General features: G+C 41.5%; 1 protein-coding gene across 1 annotated transcript in view; it reads right to left on the bottom strand.

Moving 5' to 3' along the window:
* camk1da (calcium/calmodulin-dependent protein kinase 1Da) overlaps positions 1 to 26,567 on the bottom strand; it is a 73,204-nt gene that overhangs the window by 27,966 nt on the left and 18,671 nt on the right. The window contains exons 2-3 of the mRNA XM_072454982.1: positions 9,797 to 9,928; positions 1,252 to 1,326 (exon numbers count right to left, since the gene is read on the bottom strand). Coding sequence (XP_072311083.1) covers positions 1,252 to 1,326; positions 9,797 to 9,928 — 207 coding nt within the window. The remainder of the gene's footprint in view (positions 1 to 1,251; positions 1,327 to 9,796; positions 9,929 to 26,567) is intronic.

The raw sequence follows: 26,567 nt of genomic DNA, 5'->3' as shown, positions 1-26,567 counted from the left end.
AGAAAGAGAGGGAGACAGCAAGAAAGAGAGGGAGACAGCGAGAAAGAGAAATAGAGGGAGACAGCGAGAAAGAGGGAGACAGTGAGGAGGGAGACAGCGAGAAAGAGAGGGAGACAGCGAGAAAGAGGAAGACAATGAGAAAGAGAGGGAGACAGCGAGAAAGAGAGGGAGACAGCGAGAAAGAGGAAGACAGCGAGAAAGAGAGGGAGATAGCAAGAAAGAGAGGGAGATAGCGAGAAAGAGGGAGACAGTGAGGAGGGAGACAGCGAGAAAGAGAGGGAGACAGCGAGAAAGAGGAAGACAATGAGAAAGAGAGGGAGACAGCGAGAAAGAGAGGGAGACAGCGAGAAAGAGGAAGACAGCGAGAAAGAGAGGGAGATAGCAAGAAAGAGAGGGAGATAGCGAGAAAGAGAGGGGGAAAGAAAGACAGATCAAAGAGAGAATGAAGAAGGGAGAGAGGTGAGAAAAGGAAATTGCAAGAGGAAGAGGGACAAAAGCAGAGGGGGCAAAGTAATAATGGGAAGATAGAGAGAGAAAGAGAAAGAGAAAGGGGGGGCGTGTTCTTATCACAGAAGTGAGAGAAGAAGTGTGATGAGACGTGTGAGTGGGCAACTGAATAATTCACAAAATATTCAAATTTTGTCCTTACATAATCAAAGGGATGAATGTGGAACGTTCTCTAGAATTAAACTGTATTGTCTGGATTTTAGTGCTACTCAGATGCAGTTGTCTCACAATATCTGTAATTTGTGAGACGATTAAAACCAGACAAACAGTGAGAGCAAAGAATGTCGGTTGTAATTAGTGCATTGTGAAGTTGAACTACACATTTAACACTAGTAGTACCGTATTTTCCGAACTATAAGTCGCACCGGAGTATAAGTCACACAAGCCAAAAAATGCATAATAGAGAAGAAAAAAAACATATATAAGTCGCACTGGAGCATGAAATGTGGTTGCAAGTGTGAAAATAACAAACAATATCACATATACGTCGCTCCAGGGTATAAGTATAAGACGCACCCCGGCCAAAACTATGAAAAAAAGGTGCGACTTATAGTCCGGAAAATACGGTATTTGCTGTCATAAAATAATCAGTATTGAACTAAATAAAGAAATTGTATTGAAATGGCAAAAATAAAAAATAAATTGGGTATAAGAGTGACGAAAAAGTACACTGTAAACAACAGCATTTTTCGAAATGTCACCACTTAACAGGAGGTTGGGAGCCATGAATGGGTTTGTACTCACAGCTGCATAATGAGATAGAGATGGTCAGGACTCTCATAGATGTCCTCCAGCGCCACAATGTTTTCATGCTTGATTCTGAAAAGCAAACACAATAACAAAACAAAACAGGTCAGGTCAGGTTTAAACTGTTTTTGATATTTGTAAGAGAGCATTGACAACAAGGTTTGCTCCCTACATTTCTAAATGCTAAAATGTTAATGTGAGGGAAGATATGTGCAAATGTGTCGTTGCTTTTTTGCGTTACATTAAATTAGAGCCCTATATATTTAGTCAGTCTAAACTAAAGCATAATAGTGAAAGGCAACTTTTAATGCAACGAATGATCAGTTGGTTGAGTGAAGGTCATCGGTTTGGGCTCAATCTAATTTTGCTGGTCATGAGGAACGGCATCCTTTTTAACTTTTTATATATTTACATACCTGGAAGCAGCAAAATACTAAAATCGAATCAAATAATCATTTCTTCAAGACAAATCAAATAATCACTTCCACACTGTGTGCCTCGGGCCGCTGTTGCTCCACTAGTCTGGGCATAGCACACATTTTAAACTTTGCTTTATGACTAAGCCAAGCCATCAGCTGAGATTACTCTATAAACGTTCTTCTTCTCAATTGCTTTGTTTGCTTTTGTTAAATAGAAGATTATTACCTCAATATATCCGGCCCCTATTTCCATCTATTTTGTCTTGATTCTGGCTCATAGCTCATAAAGCACGATTGCGTTGTCATACTTCATTACACAACCTTATAGTTAGATCTCTTATTGTAGAAACAGCGCTGAGCGTCTACCATGTTTGTATTTTGAATCTATCCATATACACATTGCACAACAGAAGGCCTTGTAACACTGTGAGGCATGAGTGATTTGTTTATAGTAGAGGAGATGAGCAGAGAAAATATGCAATCTTTCCAATGATGGATGCATTATGTAAATCACATTATTTGTAATGATAAAATGTGTATAATTAATTTGAAATGAATTGAAGTAGAGTGTGTAGATACATTTTTGTTACCCAACATAAGAAATTCAAGGAAACACAAGATAGTCCGGAATATATATCAGAGGGTTAAAAACATTGAGGTTTGTCTCCACTGTATGCCAACTCAAAGGTCGATCACACGCCGGCTGAATGAACATGAAACTCTGGTCATTGGAAGTTCTATAGTTAGAGATGTGGAGATGCCAGCAGCGTCAGTTAAGTGCTATCCAGGGGCCAGAATGAGCGACATCAAAGAAACCTTAGGCTCTGATCGTGGGTGAAGTAATGGTTCTTGAAGATGGAAACATTTCGGCAGACACAGGTAGGAAGATGGAAAAAAGTTTAGTGGAGATGAGCTCAGGGTACAGGATGTGCACGATCACAGCAAGTGAAGACGGTAAAGCCAGCTAGCTCTTATTATACCTTCAGGCCCAGCTATCTTTAAGAGGGTCTCACCTGTATGTTGCACTTTATGGTTAAAAGTTATTTCAGATGATAATGTAATTATATGGTCTGACGACAAGACATGTCTAGGTTGTCAACGCTGTCTGACATCTGAATAAAATGCAGCTATTTCTAGACACAGTAGAGCATGGATGATGTTCAGTCTTCCAAATAATAGGCTGCGTGATCACAAGCACTTGAAAACCTATATTTTAACATTTCAAGATACAAGATACTAGAGATAGAAGTTCAATATTTCAACTCGTAATATGTAGTACAGATACGAGATTAACTTATAATGAAAATCACGCTTACAGGCTCTTAAAGCAGAGTAGCAATCGGTGCTGCGGAATTGTGATTCATGCAGGTGGTAACAACATTTGACAGAAAGAATCAGAGGTGCTCAAATTCCAAGTGTGTGCGGAGTTTGAATGGGTTAAGTTCAGGACAGAGACGGTAATATTTTCTAGTCCCCTGCCCGACTGGCCCAATTCTGAAATATCCAGCTGCCCCCAAAACAATGTAGTCTTTTTTGACTATTGTTGTGCATTCTGGGGAAAGCCTTGGCTCATACACAAGGATGGAAACATTCTGACATCGAAGGGTACGTCACTTTTAGTTTGGAATTTGACTGTGTTATTCGTCTAAAATGAGCACTCAAAGAAGACCCCAAGCGCAGAACCGCAGTGTTGGTGCACTCGCCCACACTGTCACAAATAAATGATAGAAAAACCTAGGGCAGGGCGCAGGGGTCACTACTCGGTCCAATTCTGTTTCTCTTTATATGCTGCCGTTAGGTGACTTTTATGGATTGACAAGCAGACCTGGGGTGTTCATCAATATTTAGTGGATAATAGAAAATTAATTGAAAAATAAAGGAAAGAAAAGGGGAGGATGGGGTTGAAACCAAGGTCTCTCGCATCATGGGCAAAAGCCTTTCCTAGTGAGCTACACTCTCATATCTAATTTTGATGCTAAATGGATTAGATAAGCTCACTCCACTCCACCAATCCATTACATGTTGTTAAATGACTACATGTATTTCTAACTAACATCTAGTCATTGGAACAATGAACAGAGCCTTAGCTACAAACACAGACTTGTCTCTAAAAGATCCGTTTGTTGAAACTTTGCTCTGCTGTTGCCTCACTTCTCCTCGCACATGCCCCGTTAGGGCAAAACCTGCAAACATCCTTGATTCCCACAAAGGTTTATTCATCGAGGTTTGAGTATAGGTCCATGGGTTTGAGGCTGTGTGGTCCTCAGAAGGTGCTGTCCGCTCTGGTTCTAAAAGCTCATGTTAGAGAGCGGAGCATGAACGGGCCTCTGAACACTGCCACAGATTTCGCCGCTGTGGCAAAAGCGGAACAAGTAATGCAGGAATGGCCAGCGGCCTGTAGCGGCCAGTAAAAGACACCATGTGAGATGTGACACATAATTTTAGATTTTATTGGCCAATCACTGACAATCACTGACTTGATTGCCCTGACCGCACGCCACAGTCAGAACGCATGGCATTAACTTCCACTGCTATGCAGATGACACACAGCTGTATTTAGAAGTAGCATTAGATTAGCTTTATTGCCTACTGTCTAGAAAATCATCTTTGGCTCACCACCATATGGACAACATAAGACATAAGAGAATAAATCCATTATTAAAAAATCTGTTAATTTCTGTAGCTCTTGCATTTTGGAAGTCTATAGCACAGGGTACAAAATATTTTTTTTAAAGACTTTGTTGCCAATGGACTGCTACAGCGCCCCCCAGAGTGCAGAAGCTCAAACTGCGTGTTCAGAGGGTGAGAGAAGTCAATGTTCTTAGTCAGTGTCCTTTCTCTGTAACTGCTCAGAGGTTTCTGAGGTCTCCCCACAATCTTGGTGCCAAGCAAGATAATTTTGTTTAATTTATTTATTGTTCTACAGGTCATGTGATTGTGCCATGCAGTCACATGGAAAGTTAGAGCACTCTCCACTATGGATTTATACACCAATTCATCATTTGTGAACTGACCTCAATGCTGCTGAGTTTTATTATGAGGTAGAGTCGCAGAGAACATTCTTTGAACATTTTTGAACATTTATCAATGAAACCCAATAAGACCGAATCCGATCAATTAGACAGGCTTAATGCCTGCGTGAAGGATGTAAAAAGCTGAGTGACACTTAATTATCTGCCTCTTAACCTTGAAAAAAACAAGTCATTGTACTAGGCCCTAAACATCTGCGAGATTCTTTGTCTGAGCAGATGAGTGTTTTTAAAGAAGTCCCGTTTTGTTTTGTTTTTTTTGGTCGGGACAGTGCATGTTTATGGACATGCATGATACACTTGCTGTAACCACGCCGGATTATTTCCATCCGTTGTCCCACATTCACTCTCATCCATACACCAGTGAAGCCTCCACTTTTACTGTAAGACACCTTGGAGTGTTATATGAGCAAGAACTCATGTTCACACCACATATAAATCAAGCCTGTAAAACAGCCTAGCTTAATCTTTGTTTGTGTCATGCTTTCTAACTTTCTGCCAGTAATTTTGTTCATCCCTGTGAGCAAACTGTTGCTTTAAAGAAATACACTGAATTGAAATTAAATTGGAGATCTGTCAATTTAAGGCCATGTTTGATGCTTATAACAGAACAGTCAAGATTATATAAAATATATATTAGTAAGAAAACCTGAAGAAAACTTACTGGTTTGTGTAACTTAGCCTTTTTTGCCGTTGTTTAAATACAACAAGTAAAATTGTATTTTCCAATTTTACTACTTCCTTAGGTCCTGTCTGTTACTAACCAGTTAACACCCTCGCCCATCTCTCTTGTGTTGCAATCCTGCTCCACAACATCTCAGGCTGATCATTTCTTGTGCGTATCAAAGTTTGTCCATTCAAGTAACGTTCAAACTTACTAAATTGTGTTTGGTTTGGCCAAAATATATTTACAATCCATACTTTTCCACACTTCTCCAATATGGGAGTGTGCTGAGAGTTTCCTCCTAAAAGTACAATCAATATTCAGTATGAATAGAAATTAAGGTTTTGTGATTTCTGTCATGTCTTTTGTGATTTTAATTATTTCACTTTGAAGCACTTTGAATTGCCTTATGTACGAATTGTGCTCTACAAATAAACTTTCCTTTACAGAAACCAGATTGAATCAACTTTCAAATATAACCAGTGCCCCCTTTAATTCCGACAGAATACAAATACAAATTGCACTGTTGTCTTGGTACAAACACGAGGGAGTGCTGCACACTCCACACCCACTTACCCACTGTCATTTTAATGTAATGGCTTCCATTTGTATAATTGGGCTGGAAGCAGTTCTCATTTTGTCTGATTTGCACAGTGCTGTCGAATTAGCTAAATGACTGTATTTAATAACATAAGGCTGTTTTGTCATCACTCACAAAAGCCCTGCAGCAGCTGTGGCAATATGGACATATTTAAATGCATTAGACCTTTGGCCTTTTAGAGCCATTCTCTCTTGAGTAAACAACAAGCTAAGTGTTTTTCCGACAATTACCAAGACTAGTCATATTACAGTAAGCTGTAATGTCATAAATAAAGATGAAACTACACCTTAATTTCCAGTCAGGTATTTAGGGTGTTTGGGCACCCTCTGCTATCAGCAGTGGGCATGAACAAGAAAACATAAATGAAGCATTGGGCAACATGATTGCTATGCTAATAGGCATGTGTTTGTAGTGTTGACAATTTGACAGCAGAAATGCTGATGATATTTAATGGATTCAAAAACTGTGCAGATTCTAGAATACTACTAGACTCAACTGTCTGGGGTAAATTGAAATGGAGTGATTTTTCAGGCTAAACAGATTTTTCAGGCTAAACGTGTAAATTAAGCAAACTACAACTCCAGGTATGCTTTTAATGAGGGAACACCATCAAATTATAGTAAGTCTAAATCAATGATTATGCAAAATCAAATTTAAGAGCTTTAACCTTTAACCAGTCAACATTTTATAGTGAATAGTGATTTTTTTTTCACTGTTCCGTGCACAGCCACTGCTCTGCACGTACATTGTGCACAGTTTTTATTATTTTCATCAGGATGGTCCAGCAGTGCGGCGCTTTTTTCAATTGGAAATCAACAGACTTGTTTCTTTTAGATTAATATAAAATGATCAATGGGTGTCAAAGCTTATAGCTATCTAGCAGACAAAAGCATTATGTCTTCTATATGGAAACAAAACCCTTTAGGTCTTGAGTGACCTCAAATTTGTAGATGTCAGGCATATATATACTATTCCCACACTTCCTACAATATTTATATCTCGCTTTAACGTTGACTTGTGTAAGTTCCAACAAATCCAACGTAAACGGTCAGTTAGACCAGCGTCAACAGGAGTTATAGAGCTAAAGAGATATTATCAGGAGGTTGTTGAGCGAGAAAATATTATGTTAACAGTCTTTTCACCCCGCGCAACCTGAGCTCACTGTATGGACTATGCAAAAGAAGTCATTTAAGACAGGTCTTTTTCACTTTCAAAAACTTGTATCATTTTATGCCAGGGACATCACAGAAACTATACACAGCTAGGTTATTGTCAAAGTGTATAAAAATAATATGTTTATTAATCATCATAAACAAATATTAATATTATTATTTATTTTGTGTAATTTGTATTATTAGGCCCGAGCGCCACAAGCTGGCGAGAGGCCTATTAATCTCGTAAGGCCGTGCGAAGCACTCGCCCACTTTCAAACACTCACTAACGCACTCCTTCACTCACGCACGCCCCGTGCATACTAATTAGTAGTAGGAAAATGGAACATTACCGTTGTAAACGGGCGAAGCCCGTGCAAAAGTGCGCACTAAACGAGCACTTTACATTGGGATGAGGACCGCTTCGTGGTCCTCATCCCCATATAAAGCGCTCATTTGCCCTGAGTAGCTCACGAATACGTTCCCCATCTCTTGCATGTTCCGTGCATATAAGCATGTAATGCAAAAATGTAACATTATTACTGTATAGAGGGCCAAAAACACAAAGTGGGCGGAGCCCACTCAAAATTAACGAAAGTACCCGTCAGTGACCAGGGACCCACACCATGAGGTAGGAAAGCGCGAGCGCTTTCCGAAAATGTAGTTTATGATATTTGAAAAATGGGAAACATTGTTTTCGCATCGGAATATTATTCTTTCTTTCTTTCTTTCTTTCTTTCTTCTTCTTCTTCTCGGGACCAACCCCCCTATTTTTCACCCAGTGAACATTGACGAAAAGTCACAAAAATTAGCACACCTCTAAAAATCGTGCCTCTCTACATTCTGACTATTTCCTTTTTTCTAAAATTAAAAAAATTGGCGCGTCAGCGCCCCCAAATGTACCAAAAATGCATTGAGAGATGGGAAATGACCCAAAAAAAATCTGATCGTAGAATCATGAAATTTGGCGCAGAGGTAGATGGTGACAAGAGAAGTAAAAAATATTATTACGGCAACGCCGTCCGCCCAACCAAATGTCGGCCATATTGCTTCAAAAATGGCTAAACATGACTTCGGAGTTTTTTCAAACGTCGTACTTTTACGAACTCCTCCCAGGGCGTTGGCCCTAAAAAGCTGAAATTTGGTGAAAATGCTACTGAGGAGTGGGACATCAAAAGTTATCCAAATTACATTGATACCTCTCACGGTCTCTGTGCGGCGAAGCCGCAAACTGTAGCAAGAATTTCAGAAATCTCCCAAATTTAACATTTCTGCCGTTTGTGCAGATAAAGTCTGAATTGTGTCAAATTAGAATCAGTTGTTAAACTCTTTGCCCTAAACCTACTTGAAGTGAAATAAATTAATTTGGAGCCACAGCGCCCCCTACAGATTTTATATGGAGGTTAAATATTTAGTTTTTCAAAATTATATGAAATTTGACACACAACTCAATTTTGGCATCCCCATCAAAAAAGTCAATGAGACCCATGTCATAATTGTTATGGCGTTGCCGTAACGATGACCGAAACCTTCCATGTTATTCCAATGGGGAAATCGCCAGAACATGTTTACACTTTAGACTTTCACAAACTCCTCTTAGGGCGTCAGCCCTATTAACCTGAAATTTGGTGAGACTCATCTTCAGGGGTGGACCATCAAAAGTTATCCACATTTTTATTCAAAGAGTCACAGTGTCTGTGCGGCAAAGCCGCACATTTTGCCAAGAATTCAAAATAAAATTGCTTTTTGATGGTAAAACAAAGGGGAGAAGATGTGACAGCGTCACAGATTCAGCAGTAGGCGTAATAAAAGGACAATTGGGGCGCGTTAGCGCCCCCTCCTCTTGCGGCGTGGCGGCGGCGTGGCGGCGGCGTGGCGAGGGCCGATCATTGCCGCTTGCGGCTATATTTATTATTATTATTGCAGTTTCTGTTTAAATTGCAGCTCACATTAATGATCTCTAAACCTCATCATGCTTTAAGGTTAAAGAATAAGTGGCACAACATTGTCTTCAACATTATCATATTTTCTGTAGAAAATATATCTCACTATTATTTTTGACGTGTTTTATAACAGTCTCCAGCGCTTCACTTTCCCCCGTTCCTAAAATGCTGTGCTCTGAAGTTGAAGTCGTGATGTCTTGTTTGGCGCTGGAGTGGCTGTGGAGCGTGACCTGGGGGCGGAGTGTGCTTTCGGACGGAGAAGCTTGGTTGTCGCGGTAACAAGGTATTAGCCGCATCATGTGTCTCTGCGTTTGTGAATGAAAAGAGAGAGGTTTTGTGTGTGTGTGTGTGTGTGTGTGTGTGTGTACATGTTTATCAAGTCACTAATGGGAACAGTTTCTGCCATGGACGCAGGTATAGGTGACCGGTATGTGTAAAATGTTAGCTCTTGAATCAGTCTGAAAGTAGTTTATTATGCATCATTTGAGCTACTACTTTGGACTTTAATGGCCCTGGTATTTTCTACTGTGCAACTTAAAATGTGATTTGCCAAAACACCAGCAGAGGAGGCGAGGAGTGCATCCCAAAGCACATTAACACGTGAAGTAGGTTGTGAGAAGCAGCTAAAAGCACTATAGTTATGATTACGTTTCTGGTATAATATAGGACTTTTAGATTAGACCTTTAGAATCCAACATTCCCATAAGAGAAACAAACATATGTGTGCATACTCACTTCCTCAGAACTGCAATCTCGTTCTCTATGCTGCTCTCCTTTCCTTTCAGAGCCTTTTTGGGGATGCACTTCACCGCAAACATACGCCCGGTCAGCTTCTCTTGGGCCAAGACCACCTCAGAGAAGGCCCCTCTGCAGAGAAAGAACAAAAAAAGCATTTAGTTTAGTGCAATCTTCAACTAGTCTTCAGTTATCTTGAAGATGCAGAGGTGGAATTGGGCATCTGTTTTGGCAATGGATGCTTATAAAAGGATGCAAGACATATCCCAATCCTGCTATCAATTATATAACACAATTTCCTCTGCAAATAACAACAATAATTAGTTTTGCTTAATCCACATGAAATTGCTCTGAAACTCTAATTAAAAACAACACTTTAACCCTTCAAGAGGACAGCAGCTACAAAGCCATTACTTCATCAGCATTTTTAAAACCACTGATCCTTCGACACCATTTTCTCTTGTGATAATTGAAACTTCTAATTCAGCCCCGTCTCCTTGTTACATGCATGTGTTGGTGTATGCGTGTGCTGAATGTAGATGAGGACATTAATCTGCTTGAACTGTGGCAGCTCCTTCATCATTGAGCCCAAAGCTTCACTGATGTGACATTAGAGTAAACTGTTTTATCTCTCCAACCTCTTATCTCGCCAATTGATTGTAACGTAATAGTGAAGGTTTTTGTATTTTTTTATTTTAACTTACAACAGTCAAGCATCGGTCAAGTTGAGGTGTAAAAACTTGACTGTATTCATTATTCTTTAACATATAATTTGTGTTTTTTTTATGCCCATGAAGGTTGTTTTAGTATGATCATCTTGTCCATATGGAGATAGTAACATGACTCCAGTGCACTAGTTGTGAAATGTGTTCGTTCTCACAGAATGCACCACGCCCATAATTTTCTTCACTCCACCTCATATTTTGGCACGATCACACCTCTTGTTCAGAATTCCACGCCGTGACAGCTGTCGGAAAATGCACCGACGCATTAAGTCAGGAAATTAGCTCCTCAACGCCAAAGTAAACGTTAAGAGAGGGGGCGAAATGCGGCCCTACATGTGATGATCACTCAAAAAATCAACCCAGGTAGATTTTTGAAAAGGAAAAACTACATTTCAAGACCACCTTAATTGTCCTGAAGCAAATTAGTCTAGGAAACAGGGGACCACACAGAAAAATAACACATAAGACAGACATGGGTAGAATACTACATACACTTATAAAAAATCAGCGCTCTGCTCTATGGCCTGGATTTACGAGGGTCAGTAGATAGCTTGTCTTATCAAAACCAAATACTAATTTTAATGTAATAATAATAATAATAATAATAATAATAATAATAATAATAATAATAATAATAATGATAATGATAATAATACAAAAGTCAAACAGTCACACCTCAGCCCTCACCCCTCAACACACATACCTCACACACTACTCATGATCATAATTGTTTTTGCTCATTGATGCAGTGTGTTAGAGTTGTGTGTATCTGAAGCGTTGTGTGTCCCTGGCTGTATTCACTCATGTGGAGGGGAGCAGGAGGCGGTTGTGAATGGTTGTGTTACATCGAGAGAGTCCAGAGGGGGAAGGCTGTGCTCACTATCTCCCGTGTTTTCACACCATTCACTACAAGACTGCAGAGCGATGAAGAAAAAACATGCTGCTCTTATCTGAAATCAATGTTAATATACTGCTATCAAGTGTTGGCTGGGGCCATTAAGATTTTTGCGAGGGTTCGCCCGCACACAGCTAAAATCAAATCTTAAAACGTTGAGATATATATTGTATTTTCACAGTTTCAAATAAAAGACGGAGACTAATGTAATGTAATGTAATGTATAGTATGAAACCTATAAATCTGGTTTCATTCTAGAGCAGGGGTGGGCAATTATTTTCCTCTGAGGGCCATATTCAAATCCAGGCAAGTAGTGGAGGGCCGGCCCGCGATCATTGGTGTGAAAGAAAAAAAAATCCCAAAAATTAAATATCAAATAAAATCTAACTTTTCTGTCAAATATAGGCTATTGAATCTATTATTTAATTCATTTCACGTCATATTTATTAAGGATACAAGTGCAGACAGATACCTGAGGCCAAAAAAGGGAAAAAAAATTATATATATATACATTTTTAATATGACTTGGACAAGCTTGGCGGGCCAGATTAAAAGGTAGTTTGCCCACCCCTGTTCTAGAGGAATGGTATGTTTTACGCCCAACCTGCACCCAGTCCAGCTCCGGCTGCTGTGCTGGAGCGGTGTTCCTGACCATGTGCAATGTAAGCCCAGAGTTAGAATGAACGAAAATTAAGGTTTTCACTTTTTCATGCGTCAATAATTGTGATTAATCGTTAAAACATTTAAATGTAAATAATACAGATATTTTTGAATGTTTAAAAAATAGCTAAAAATATCAAGGACAGAAAGTTGAAAACAGTAACAGTATGAAGTAATACATCTACACTTTTGTGTTATGGTCCATTCATTCTTTAAACAATATCTGAACCTCAACCAAGACATTTACAGCCATGTTTCTGATGGATTTTTGGAATATTGTCTGAATATCGCCAAAAGTGTATGTAACCAAATACTGCATGTAGCACAGGGCAGGTTTTCCTGAATCTCATCGTTGTACATTTCTCACTTTACCATAATCTCATTTTCCACATCCACATCTAATCATCTTGTTGCCGTGGCCAACAAGGTGGACCCCACACGCACACATACCCCCCACACCCCACATGCACAACATGCACAACATGCACAAAGCGCAAACATCTGCTTGTGCTGATAATGGCTGTTGTGATTTTAGTGACGTCAAAGCCAGACAAGATGAGCATGTCGTGCTGTTTGTTCAGTCCACACACACACACGCAATGTCAGCCACAAAACGCACACACAAAATTGTTCATTCATGCTTTTGGGCACAGGAAAGGGCATTCATTCATAAAAAATAAAGAGATTCAAGATTCAAGATTCAGATTCAAATGACAGCAGTGAGATGACCCTTAATCTCTTAATCTGTCCACAATCCTACAATTAAAAACAGGAGTGACTAATCCATATAATCCTAAATGTCTAGAACACGTCGATCTGTTCATTTCATTCATTCAGATCAATTTCAACCTGGCATTTAGATAGATTAACCATAAACACCATCCAGTTGTATCTTCAAGGGTTGATATATGAATATTTTGATAGGGAATATATTAGAAATCCTTTCTAATCAAGATGGTAAACATTTTATATTTACTATGATTACTACTTTGTTCTAGCAAATATGATGTAAATTATGAGCAAACCCCCCCAGTTGTCACGGGACTCATTTAGTCACAAAAGGCAAGTTTAAGTCATATCATAATTGGTGTTGTTAAAACAATATAGGCATAAAACATAATTTAAAGTACGGTAGGTTGAAATTATGTTAAAGTTAGTGTAAGAAACCTGATACCAGGAACAAAATCCCACAAACTCCCACTACAGGCCAGAATGAATGAGTTTATAACCCGCCTTTAAATGCATTTGTCCATATCGCCTCGTCCTGCAGTTGTAAATCTGATAAATTAAATTAAATTGCAGCAATAGGGCAAAAGAGAGAACTGTCCGGTATACTAATTCACATTATTCATACCCGGATGCGAATAAGAGAAAGGATGGGGTATTGTATTGTTAAGGTCACGGAGAGAGTGAGAGATATAGCGCAAGCGATAGAGAAAGCGCTCCTACAGGGAGAGCGGCGGGATGGAAAGAGCGAGGGAAAGTGTGCGAGAGCGAGGGAAGAGAATGAAAAGGGAGAGATGGTAATACGTGGAGCCGAGCGGCATGGCGAACAGGTGCTCTGCGAGTGGCTCTGTGTCTGCGACAAACACATTCAGCTTCCACCGCCGCTCGGAGCAAATCACCGCTGCATGTGCTTTATTCGATCGCCGCTCGTGCAACATCTGGCATCGGGCTCCCCGCACGTCAAACTGTCAATACTGCTCGCCGCTTCTACGGTTTCCTACGGCACGGACTGATTGCATTTCCTCTCATATGAAGTCATGTAATTGTCGGTCGAGCTTGGCTGCCACTGAAGTGAAATAGATTTAGAGTTTAGAGAGAGAGAGAGGGAGAGAGTTTCTTCATCAAGGCCTGCTCCGGTGGGAATAGTCCAACACAATAGGGAACGGATGAGAAGAGATGAGAATAGGTTGAGGATGGGACAGTGACACAGTTAACACAGAGCTAATGGTAGATTTCAATCAGGTTAGAGCGCTTTGGACTGAAGTATACTGTTGTATGCGACTTTACTCATTTTGTTGCTTGTGTTGTCATCCCTGATTGTTATAGAACGTTCAATCTGGACCCAATGTTTGAGAGAAAGGAGGGACATATATGAAAAATGGTCGAATCCAAAGTGTTGTTTTGGACATATGCTAAATGCTAAATTAAAATAGCATTGTCAAATATTCAAATTCAAATATTTGGTACATTTTAGAGTCCAATCACTTTTTTTGAGTTATCAAACCTCCAACAAGAGATTTACAAGTGTGTCGGAGCAGATTTTGGGTTAAAATATTGGAATAATTAAAAAAAAAAAAAAAAAAGATTCTTCTCCATATTGCCCACCCTTAGTTTGAGCTACTGTACCACAAAAAGACCAAATGTTTTTGACTATACCCGGTGTCTGAAAGCAGTTCTGACTTTAATTATTTTGTGGGGAAAAAAAAAAAAAAAGAATAAAAAAAATATATAATTGACCAATGAAATATTATTTGATATCATAAATCATTGCGCATGTTTAAATTAATCACAATTACCACATTAAGCGATTCCCATGTTCCCTGTTTGACAGCCCACAAAGCATTACTGAAAACAAAACTGTAATGTACTGCAATGAAAGATAATTAGATCCATTTACAGCATCACTGTGAGCCAGGGTAAAACAGCATTCAAATTCAGCATTACCCTGTTCAATTTCCTGCCAAACATCAGGCTCTGTATTCCCATTTCAAAAGGCTTGGTCTCAATACAATTTTTTATACAACAATGATGATTTGAAACACTTTGTTGAACATAATTTTCAACACTAGCTCTCATCAAGAACATTCTAAAACATGTTCTCTTTATGTGACATTAAGTATTAATACCTGCTCAAATGAGTAATTTTGATATAGATCTGGATATACATTTTATGATAGCCATATTAGGAAACAAAGGCCCACTCAAAAATAAACTCTTCATATATTATGAGCCGATACACACCATCACGACATCCAAGTTGAACAACTCGCTGAAGGTAAACAAAACAAAATGAGAAAACTTGTGAGCCAGATCATAATTCTATTGTATTTACAGTTGAGGCAAAATCAGGAAAAAATAATATCCTTTTTTAAATCAATTGAAATATTTAATCATTAGGACAAATCTTACGCACCACTTGCCACACAACTCGTGTCGACGCTGTATGACGTCAGCGTGAGCCTAATCAATAATGAAGAGTTTAATAGAAGCCACTGGACCTGAACTCTCAATAGAACAGAGAGCTGGTAATGACACAGCACCAAGGACAATTAGACAGAGACCCGCTAATGTCACAAATGCCAGCTCTCGTCTCACTGTCAGCAGCAAAATGTCAGTTATTGAGGCAGGAACAAAGGAGATGACAGCCACAGAATGGGGACAAAAGCGAGGAAATAAAAGAATTGAACATGGTACAAAATAAATGGATTCGAAGGCAGTTTGACAGCAAATTTTCTTTTTCGATTGCCTTATGTACTGTATACAATTAAAACACATTCATCTGGAACATACAGTGTATTAAATAGACTGGTAAACCAGAATTTGAAGGACTATGTGATTTCTGATTGATTAATCTGCCTGTCAATCACAGCCATCAGAACTCGTGGAGACAAGACCTGATTCCCGGGTAAAATCGGAAAAGCCAGTCATCTTGAGTGACAGTAAAGTAAGCAGGAAAAAAATCTCTTCAAGTGCTTTTATTTTTTACTGCTTTTATTATTATTTTTTTAGGCTTTATTAGACAGGACAGTGTAGCATGAAATGGGAGAGGGAAGATCCAGAACTCACGTACATTCAAACAGCCACTAAGCAGCACCAAAATAATAATTCAACACTATTCAGTTTTTGTAAAAAAAAAACCTAAAATCTTAAAACCCATAATTTGCATACACTGTCCTTCTTTTGTAGGCTATAGCATACACATATTGGATTTTCTCTAAGGCAAGCATGGGTGAGATTAGTGCGTTAAAACAGTGAGTGAAACTGAAATTCAAAGTTCTTGCTAAAAAACTAAGTGAGGAAAACGTAGAAACCTCAGTGAAGGAGAGATCCTACTTCCATGGACAAACAGGCTGCAGATGGTCCAACACCGAACCAGGACTGAACCAGGACTTGACCAGGACTGCATCCGTTTGCAGATAGAGACCGTAGAGACATAAACATTCACTAAAAGGTTTCCAAGTTGAAACCGCCCTGACAAGACTCTCACCGTGGACCACTTCCGCTTCCACTTCCTCTGCACCACCATCACCCAGGACCTCAAGTGGGAGCCACCATCAGCTCCTCATCAAGAAGGCCCAGCAGAGGATGTACTTCCTGTGGCAGCTGAGGAAAGCCAGCTGCCAGCGCAGATGATGGTGCAGTTCTACACGGCCATCATTGAGTCCATCCTCACCTCCTCCATCACGTGTGGTACACTGGAGCCACAGCCAGGGAGAAACAGAGACTACAGCGCATTGTGCATTCTGCTGAGAAGGTGATCGGCTGCAGACTTCCATCTCTACAGGACCTGTACCAGGGCTCTGGGACTTGCAGGTCAGATCACAGCCGACCCTTCTCACCCTGGACACGGACTATTTTAGCCACTCCCCTTAGGCAGGAGGCCACTCTCCTCAGGCAGGAGGCAACTCCCCTCAAACAAGAGGCTACGGTCCATCCGGAACAGAACCTCCCGTCACAAGAATAGTTTCTTTCTCTCTGCCGTTAGAAAATAATACATACTCTATTTGTACTCCTCGTTATGCACTGGTGTTATGACCTGCTGTATATATATTGCATTTTGTCTATATTTTTTAATATCATTATTTGTTGTTGTCTGTCTTACTGTCAAAGTAAGTTCCTAAAAACTAACCATATAGGATTTGTTAATTAATACAGTATGTGTGCATAGTAATTAATATGCATAAGTGCTGACCATTAAGTCCTCTTTTAACAGCTCATTTACATGTCAATGTAGGTCCCGTGAACCTGGTTACAGCCATAATCACTTAACTGTAGTAGGCTTACATGAGCGCAGCCAAACCATGTTTACATGTAGCAAACTGCAGTGAAAGAAACACATTTACAACACACAGCACTAGGGATGTTGTTATTGACAAAAATAAATAGCTCAATATTGTTTGGAGTATTTTGATAACAATATTCAGACAATATGATGTGAATTCAACATAAACATGTCAAAACACTTCTTAAAATTAGTTTAGGTTTATTTCTCAGACAAAGCTGAAATGTTAGTCAAATTAATCACAAAAGGGCAGAAATATCACCATAGTATACCCTTATTTGAAAGTTTACAACATAACTATTAAAAAAAAATATATATCTTTTCTCAAAAATGATATACTCATTATCCTTTTGCATATCTTCAAAACAATATTCACAATATTATCTAAATGTACAGATAATGTCCACCTCCACTCTCCGCTCAGATAAACTGCCTGTCATATTCGTAGTGAGAATATAATCCGGCATGTAGACCGAAGCAGCGTGTTGTGCTTTTTCTGACGAGAATTTTCTCTCTTCTCCGCACTGACACTTTGGTTAAAAATAAGCCCTATTTTGTTTCCTGTGTGATCTGTGCTGAAGTTAATATTTATTCTCAAGTGAATAGGTTAGTTCACAGCATTTAAATCCAGTGCTGCCTCAGTCAGTCATGACATGACTCAGACAATGATCGTTAAGTGCTTATATCGGATATTGGACGACCGATATACGAGTTCGGCTTTACTACACTCCTGCTTTTCGAATAGAACCTTTCAGTTAGAAGCGTTTTCTCTCACAAATGATGAAACAACTCAAAGTCATCTCAGCAGTGGTTTCTTGTATCACAAACTGTTGGTGCATGTTTGTTTCAGATCCTGCTGTTACCTCAGATGTTAAGTGAGAGTGTGAACCAAAGTGTTGAACCAAAACAGATGAATGTACAGCAGGAGAATTGTCACACATCATCATGGCAACGTCAACAACATTTTATCAGACTTCAAAACTTTGGTTAAAGAGTGGCTTTTGAACTGATTGAAGTAAGCTACAGAAATGGTTATAGTCTGATTATCTACGGTTCATCTCATTAACTGAGATAAAATGGCTCATAACAGTATGGCTGACAGGAAAGGCATAATCAATCAGCAAATGTAAGAGAATATAAGAAACAAATCAGGATTAAACCCGGAACTAAACCCAATCAAGTCTACATCAGAATGAAACTGGGCACAATGCAACATTAGACAACGAATGTACTGGTATTACGTTATGAACTGCAGAAATGTTTGTATGTTTCCCCAAGGTCTGAGTGTCTTTCCTTTAGTTTCTTCTCCCATCAACCTAAACTTAGAGCAAGAACAATAGGCTAATCTCCAAGTTACTTTCTGGCCCCAATTCTTGTTCAAGATCTGTAGCAGGGTCCCCAGACGCTGATAAGCCGATGTCCACTCCTCCTGAAAGATTGCCTCAGGGGCCTTGAGGAAAAGGTGCAGAGAGAGGTCAGGTTATTTCCCTACAAGGACAACCAAATAGTCCTAAAGCTAACTTGTTTACATCTAGTCCCATTTTATGTACCCGTTTACCCGCCTCTAATGCCCACGGGCTGTTGATTCAAGATGGACTTTTCATCCTCTTCTAAAGCATAACGACTGTTGTTGTTTTTTCTCCCAGAGGCTAAACTTGCTAATGTGATTTGTGAATCACCATGGGAACAGCAGCTAAAATGCATAGATAGTGAAAATGTGTTAGAAATAATGTCGCCATAAACTACAAGACCAGAGTCAACAAGAGCATTGACCACCAAATAGTGAATGATTAAGAATAGGTCATACTTTTTTTTAATCAACCAATAGCCCATTCAAACGAATGTACTTGATGTTGAAAAATGCTTGTTGAAAAAAATAAAAATAACCTTAAGACATAATTTGGGATCCTATAAAAAAATCCAAGATAACAAACAAAAAAACACAAACAAAAAAACACAAAAAAAACCACAACAGTTGAGGACTTCACATACAAGTGGAACCCCGGTTGTCTATAACCATAGTTTGAGAACCGCTGAAGTATAGTAAAAATGACTAGATCATGAATTAACGATGTTTCCTTGAAAACGTGCATGCTATTGTTACAGGCTGAAATAGCACTGTTGCCTTGGCAGCAATTAGGATCCAATAATAGCCCATATTCTCACTGTGGATCCAAGCGCCCAAGATAAAACCCATACAAGGGAGATGACTGTACCGTGCAATTAAGACCATAGTCCAATATAGCTGGGAATCCCAAGGTCACTTAAAATTTTTACAAAATACAATACACGGATCATGATAAAATAATATAATCCTTTATACTGCACATGGATGAAATTATGCGATTTAGCACTTTTTACACTTTAAAAGAGTATTTCTTTGTTAAATCATACCTATAAAGTTAATTAAAAGGTCAGAAGTATTACTGAGCCTGAATCATTATTTCTAATAATTTAGTTTAATATATTAATTTAGTCTTTGGTCATGCTTTATCAAGGAAATTGGAAATGTAGTTATTTTATAGCGTGAGTGGAGGATAGGCGTCTATCCATCCATCTTCTTCCGCTTATCCGGGGCCAGGTCGGGGGAAGAAGTCTAAGCAGTGACTCCCAGACTTCCCTCTCTCCGGACACTTTCTTAAACTCCTCTGGGGGGATCCCAAGGCATTCCCAGGCCAGCCGAGAGACATAGTCCCTCCAGCGTGTCCTGGGTCTTTCCTGGGGCCTCTTCCCGGTGGGACATACCCAAAACCCCTCCCCAGGGAGGCGCCCAGGAGGCATCCAGAACAGACGCTCGAGCCACTTCAGCTGGCTCCTCTCGACGTGGAGGAGCAGCGGCTCTACTCTAGCGACTGAGCTCCTCACCCTATCTCTAAGGGAGCGCCCAGCCCATTTCGATCCCACTTGTATCTGCAATCTTGTCCTTTCGGTCATTACCCAAAGTTCATGTCCATAGGTGAGGGTAGGAACGTCCCAGTGCATGACTGTGCCTTGAAATGCTGTCCATAAAAATTATGAACAGAACCGGTGACAAAGGGCAGCCCTGGCGGAGTCCAACATGCACTGGGAACAGGTCTGACTTACTGCCGACAATGCAACACAGCTCCTGCTCCGGTCATACAGGGACCGGACAGCCCTGAGCAAAGGGCCCCGGACCCCATACTCCCGGAGCACCCCCCAAAGGACACCCGAGGGACACGGTCGAAAGCCTTCTCCAAATCCACAAAACACATGTGGACTGGTTGGGGAAACTCCCATGAACCCTTGAGCCTCGATGGAGAGTATAGAGCAGGTCTAGAGTTCCACGACCAGCACGAAAACCACTCTGCTCCTCCGGAAACTGAGGTTCGACTACCGCCACACAATGTCGCAGAGACGTGTCCTGGTTTGGCTTCCTCTTTGAAAGACGTGACAGTGGGATTAAGGACCACCGACAGACGACATCCCCAGTCGAGGGCAGCAGGTCTCCACCCCCACCATAAATGGTGTTGGTGAAGCACTGCTTCCTCCTCCTGAAGCGCCGGAGAGTTTGCCAAAATTTCTTTGGAGCCAACCGATAGTCCTCCTCCATGGCGTACGCCTGGCCCGCCGATACCTGTCTGTCTGTTTCCTCAGGAGTCCCACCAGCCAAAGGTCTGATTCAGGGGTTGCCGCCACGACAGGCACCTGACACCCTGCAACTACAGCTCCGAGCAGCCGCATTGAGAATGGAGATTGAGAACATGGTCCACTCGGCCTCAATGTCCTCAGCCTCCCCCGGGATCTGGGAAAATCTCTCCCGGTTCTGCTCAACCGGAGTCGGTTCTGCTCAACCTCCTGCACAAGCTCAGGCGCTTTCCCCCCCAGCGACGTGACGTTCCATGTCCCCAATTTCAGAGTCAGTTTCTGTGCACAGAGATCTGGTCGCCGAGGCCTCTGCCGTCGACTGCCGCCCAAATCTCTCTGCAGCATAGTGTGTGTTTGAAATATTAATATATCTATTGTAATACTAAATTTGGTGATATGATGTTGTGGGCTGGTTGTTCATGTTGAAATTTGGGTTTTTTGTTCTAAATATGATAATCCAATCAGAAAGCAGCCTCACAGGATTCTTTCATTTGGGTTGCCAGTTCCTATAGCTAAATGTACTTGGTCTGAAGGTTCAGTTGTGATTGTAGTTTATTTTTAATAGTGCAGGCATCGTATTATACTAAATATAATTTATTTTTAATGATGAGAACTTAAAATGGCAGGAAGCTGAAACCCATGAATATACAGTGTACGGTATGTCCAACTTTATTCAATCTTTATTTGCTGCTCGACATTAAAAGCACCTCACATTTATATTGTAATCAAGTAGTTTTCTGCTTAATGCTACTTTCCTTGCCTACTCTTCCTATTGGACAGCCTCAGTCATGCTCTGAGCGAGTGACTGGCAGATATAATCAATATTTATTATTATTTTATTTTATCTCCTAATAGTGGACTAATGTAAAGCTACGTACAAAGTTTGTAAAGTTTGCAAAGTGCAAAATACATTTGATCCTGAATGTTAAATTGATCTACTGTATCTATTTTCTATTAATCTACACAACCCTAGCCCTTATAGAGAGTTCCCCGGATCAGCACCTCGGGCTGGGGAAGAATGGGCAGTATTCCCATCAGTATTTGCACACCAGATGGAGCGGGCATGGACAGCGCGGCAGGACCAAATTAAACATGAACACAAACACATGAAAGGCCCACACGTTCAGGCCACTGGCAAAACAGTATAGTCAGAGAGCTACCCAAATATTATGTTCTGCCATGAAAAAAGCACAGATAATTTATAGCTAATACAATTAATTGAATATATATATACATATAGGCCTACCGTTTTTGTATACTTGGGGCAAGATGTTTCCCAGTAAAGACACAATGGCCGTAATTTATCAACGGGCAACAAAATCTTAAAAAAAAAATACGGGACTTGTAAACCCGCCCGGACCGGTCCACTACACGCTGCTCTTGCTTCACTTCTCACTTCCCAGACATGATATTACTCTGGATAGGATTTAAACCTTGAAAGCATGTAGGCGTGCACCCTCCACAAAGGCCATTATGATTGCTAAATGACCAGTGGTGGTAGCGTTACTTTTAAAAGTAACTTGTTGTGTTACCTCGTTACTGTCCTGGAAACCTAACGCGTTACGTTACTGCACAACTAAAAGAAACGTGTTAAAGTACTCTTGCGTTACAAATATTTAACATTATTCTATAAACTCTCCCTTTATAGTGTTCATTCTGAATTGTCCTTCAAACACGAGGCTGCCAAAACACAGGGGCGCAAGCCTGATGGTTTGGCTTTCCAACAAACACAGTAACATAATCATTAAAATATCAAATAAACAAGCACAATAAATGTGTTTGACTGAGCTTTACTTTCACGTCAACATTGATAAAGCCTGAAGAGTGCCTAGTTTTGGTCGCACACCACATATCCACGCTGTATATTTCCGTACGGAAGTTTGATAAATGAGGGCCATATGTTATTGTTACACGAGGTGGGTTTAGAAATCTGGGGGTAATAATGGACTGTTAATGTTAATGTTGATGTTAAATCAATAACGTCAACAGCTTTTAACCAACTAAAAAACATTGCCAAAATCAAAAGTATAGTCAAAACCAGATTTGGAGAGACTTGTCCATGCGTTTGTCTCCAGTAGATTAGACTACTGTAACGGCCTGCTCACTGGCCTCTCCAAACGAGTTGTAAAACAGCTGCAGTACATCCAGAACGCTGCTGCTCGGGTCCTGACTAGAACCAGGAAGTACCATCACATTAGTCCTGTTCTCAGGTCTCTGCACTGGCTCCTGTGGCTCAGAGAACAGACTTTTCTTCTGTATCTATCTCTGTATCTACCTGCGTTGCATCAATGGAATTTCCCCATGTGGGACAATAAAGGATTATCTTATCTTATCTTATCTTTAAAGCAGCTCTGCTTGTGTACAAGTCTCTCTATGGCCTAGCGGGAAGGTACATCTTGGACATATTAGTGCCATCCAGACCAGAACCTCACGCCACAAGAACAGTTTCTTTCTTGTCTGCCATTAGAATCATGAACACTTCTTAAACAGTTTAAGTCGTTGCACTACATCTATAAATTTTGTACATTTTGTGTACATAGTAAGCCTATTCTTATTTTTGTCCTATAGCGGATTTAAATTGTTTTTCTCTTTGGTTGTTTTATCATTGTTCATTGTTTTATGTTGCACTGTATCACCAAAGCAAGCTCCAATGTTTGTGAATACTGTTCACTAGCAATGGTAATAAACCTTTTCTGATTCTAATTCTGCCATATGAGCCATCTCAGAATCTGAGGACCTCAGACCTCCTGCTGGTGCCAGAGTTGGGACTAAAATGGGAATCTGTGTTTCAGTTTTATGCAGCTAAAATCTGGAACAGTCTTCCTGAAGATGAGAGACAAGCTTCTACTCCGGCACTGTCCGAATCTAAGCTAAAAACAGTTTAGCTAGGCATATGACTGAAAGGATTTTCTTTGCACTGTTCTCTTTTATGTCTTGAACTATTTTGTGATTTCTGTCTGTTTCCTGTTGTGTGAAGCACTTTGAATTGCCTTGTGCAGGAATTGTACTCTACAAATAAACTCGCCTTGCCTTGTCCAGGACTAAAGCTAGGCATGTCCTGAGACTGGTGCTGGATTGTCTGCCAATCTAGCCATTATTATCGGTTTAGAAAAAGCCTATACTTCTATATCTTGTGTCAGTTTGTAGCAGGATATTTGCTTGAAGATAACCTGCCACTGTACCAATTAGGACTACTGCATTAATAATGTAACTTTATTAAATAATAATGTTTACATTGTGTCATTAATAGCTCATTAAAGCACTGAAAGTAATACAGTCCCTCTCTTGTCTTGTCTTGTGTAGACTTTTTTCACAAAAACCTGTGTTTTTCTTTGGTAGATTGTGAACCCTAACCCTTGTGTCTGGAGATAAGTGACACAATAAACAGCATTACATGTGATAGACAACATAAATCGGAAATCTACTCCCATTGCTTGATTATGAAGTACAACGCAACGAGGCAGACGGGCTGGACGTAATCTCCGAGAGAAGAGAGGGACAAACAGGAAGTCGGTTCCCGCCGTAGTCATGGGTAACGTGAGGTCCCTTCAAAATAAAATGACGGAAATAGCGAGCCTCATGCGGTCCCAGAGGATTTATAGGGACAGCAGCGTCTTGATTTTCACAGAGACCTGGTCAACAGCAGAAATGCCAGACTCTATTGTAGGTTTGGACAATTTTCATCTGCTGCGGGCGGACAGAACGAAAGAATGCTTGAAGAAAAGAGGAGGCGGTCTGGCGGTGTATGTGAACACGAGCTGGTCCAAACCCGAACACTGCACAGTGAGGGAGCAGCTATGTAACAAGGATATTGAACTATTGGCTATTGGCATGAGGCCATACTATCTGCCCCGGGAGTTCTCACATGTGATTTTGATCGCAGTCTATGTGGCCCTGTCTGCCAATGCTGAAAATGCTTGTGAAGCACTGCTCTCCTGCACTTGTAGGCTGCAAACACAGCATCCACAGGCTCTCTTCCTCATCTCTGGTGACTTTAACCACGCTTCTCCCTCTTCTGTTCTACCAACATACACCCAGTATGTTACCTGCCCCACCAGAGAGAATAGAACATTGGACTTGTTTTTTGCCAACACCAAGGAGGCTTATTCTTCTTCCCCCTTCCCTCCCCTGGGCAGCTCGGACCACAACCTTGTACATCTGAGGCCTGTGTATGAACCCATCGTGCGCAGGCAGCCTGTGGTGTCCCGTGAGGTGAGGATGTGGTCTGCTGAGAGCGAGGAGGCTCTGAGGGACTGCTTCAGCACCACTGTCTGGACTGAGCTTTATGACCCACATGGGGAGGACATCAACACCATCACAGAGTGCATCACGGACTACATCAACTTCTGTTTTGAGAACATTGTTCCCTCCCGGACGGTGCAGTGTTTTCCAAACAACAAGCCATGGATTAACCGTGAACTGAAGGCTCTGCTGAAGGAGAAGAAGAGAGCCTTCAGGTCAGGGAACAAGGAGGAGCTGAGGACTGTGCAGAAGGAGCTGAGGAGGAAGATCAGGCAGGCTGAGGCCGGCTACAAGAGGAGGATGGAGGAGCAGCTGCAGCAAAAGAACATTCAGGGAGTGTGGAGGAGCCTGAAAACCATCTCGGGCTTCAAAATCCCCCCTGCCCAGACAGAGGGGGATCTACAGTGGGTGAATGATTTAAATGCTCACTTCTTGAGGTTTGATCGGTCACCCGCCCCTCCCCCTGCACAGCTGCATGCTCCCTCTTCCACAGCTGGACAATGCCCTGCATCTGTTCCTCTTCGCTTATCTGCCCCGGACCATCGGCTCCCCACTTCGCCTGGACTCACCCATCCCCCCAGCACACAGTCCCCCTGCCAACCACTGACTGTCACAGCAGCACAGGTGAGGAGTGAGCTGAAGAGGATTAAAGTGAGGAAGGCAGCAGGACCTGATGGCATCAGCCCCAGGCTCCTTAAGTCCTGCGCAGATGAACTGTGTGGAGTTATGGAGCATGTCTTCAACATGAGCCTGAAGCTGAGGGTGGTACCACAGGTCTGGAAGACCTCCTGTCTGGTACCTGTGCCTAAGACACCGCGCCCCAAAGACCTCAACAGCTTCAGGCCAGTGGCTCTCACGTCCCACCTGATGAAGACACTGGAGCGGCTAGTCCTGGACCACCTCCGCTCCACCGTGAGCTCAGCCATGGACCCGCTGCAGTTTGCATATCGGTCTGGCATCGGAGTGGAGGACGCCGTCATCTCCCTGCTGCACCGCTCTCTCTCTCACCTGGAAAAGCCTGGCAGCTCTGTGAGGATTCTGTTCTTCGATCTTTCCAGCGCCTTCAACACCATCCAGCCGCTGCTCCTGAGGGACAAGCTGGAGACGGCTGGTGTGGAGTATGACCTGGCAGAGTGGATCCTGGACTACCTCACAGACCGACCCCAGTTTGTGAGAGCCCGGAACTGTGTGTCTGACACTCGGACCTGCAGTGTGGGGGCGCCCCAGGGCACTGTCCTCGCGCCCTTTCTCTTCACCCTTTACACTGCAGACTTCAGACATGACACGGACAGCTGTGTCCTGCAGAAGTTCTCTGACGACTCTGCCATCATCGGACTCATCACGGACGACGATGACGCGGAGTACAGAGGACTGGCGCAGGACTTTGTGGACTGGTGTCAGCGGAACCACCTCCTCATCAACGCGGGGAAGACCAAGGAGATGGTGGTGGATTTCCGCAGACGCCACCCCACTGCCCCCTCACCAGTGAACATCCAGGGACGGGACATTGAGAGAGTGGACTCATACAAGTACCTGGGTGTTCATCTGAACCACAAACTGGACTGGACTCATAACACAGACGCACTGTACAGGAAGAGCCAGAGTCGGCTCTACCTCCTGAGGAGACTCAGGTCT

Source organism: Eucyclogobius newberryi, unplaced genomic scaffold (assembly GCF_026437365.1).
Source record: "Eucyclogobius newberryi isolate DKJ021-1_F unplaced genomic scaffold, fEucNew1.0.hap1 SCAF_2, whole genome shotgun sequence".
In the NCBI taxonomy this organism is placed as follows: domain Eukaryota; kingdom Metazoa; phylum Chordata; class Actinopteri; order Gobiiformes; family Gobiidae; genus Eucyclogobius; species Eucyclogobius newberryi.
The sequence above is the reverse complement of the archived record's forward strand: the minus strand, read 5'-3'. Positions and strand labels throughout refer to the sequence as shown.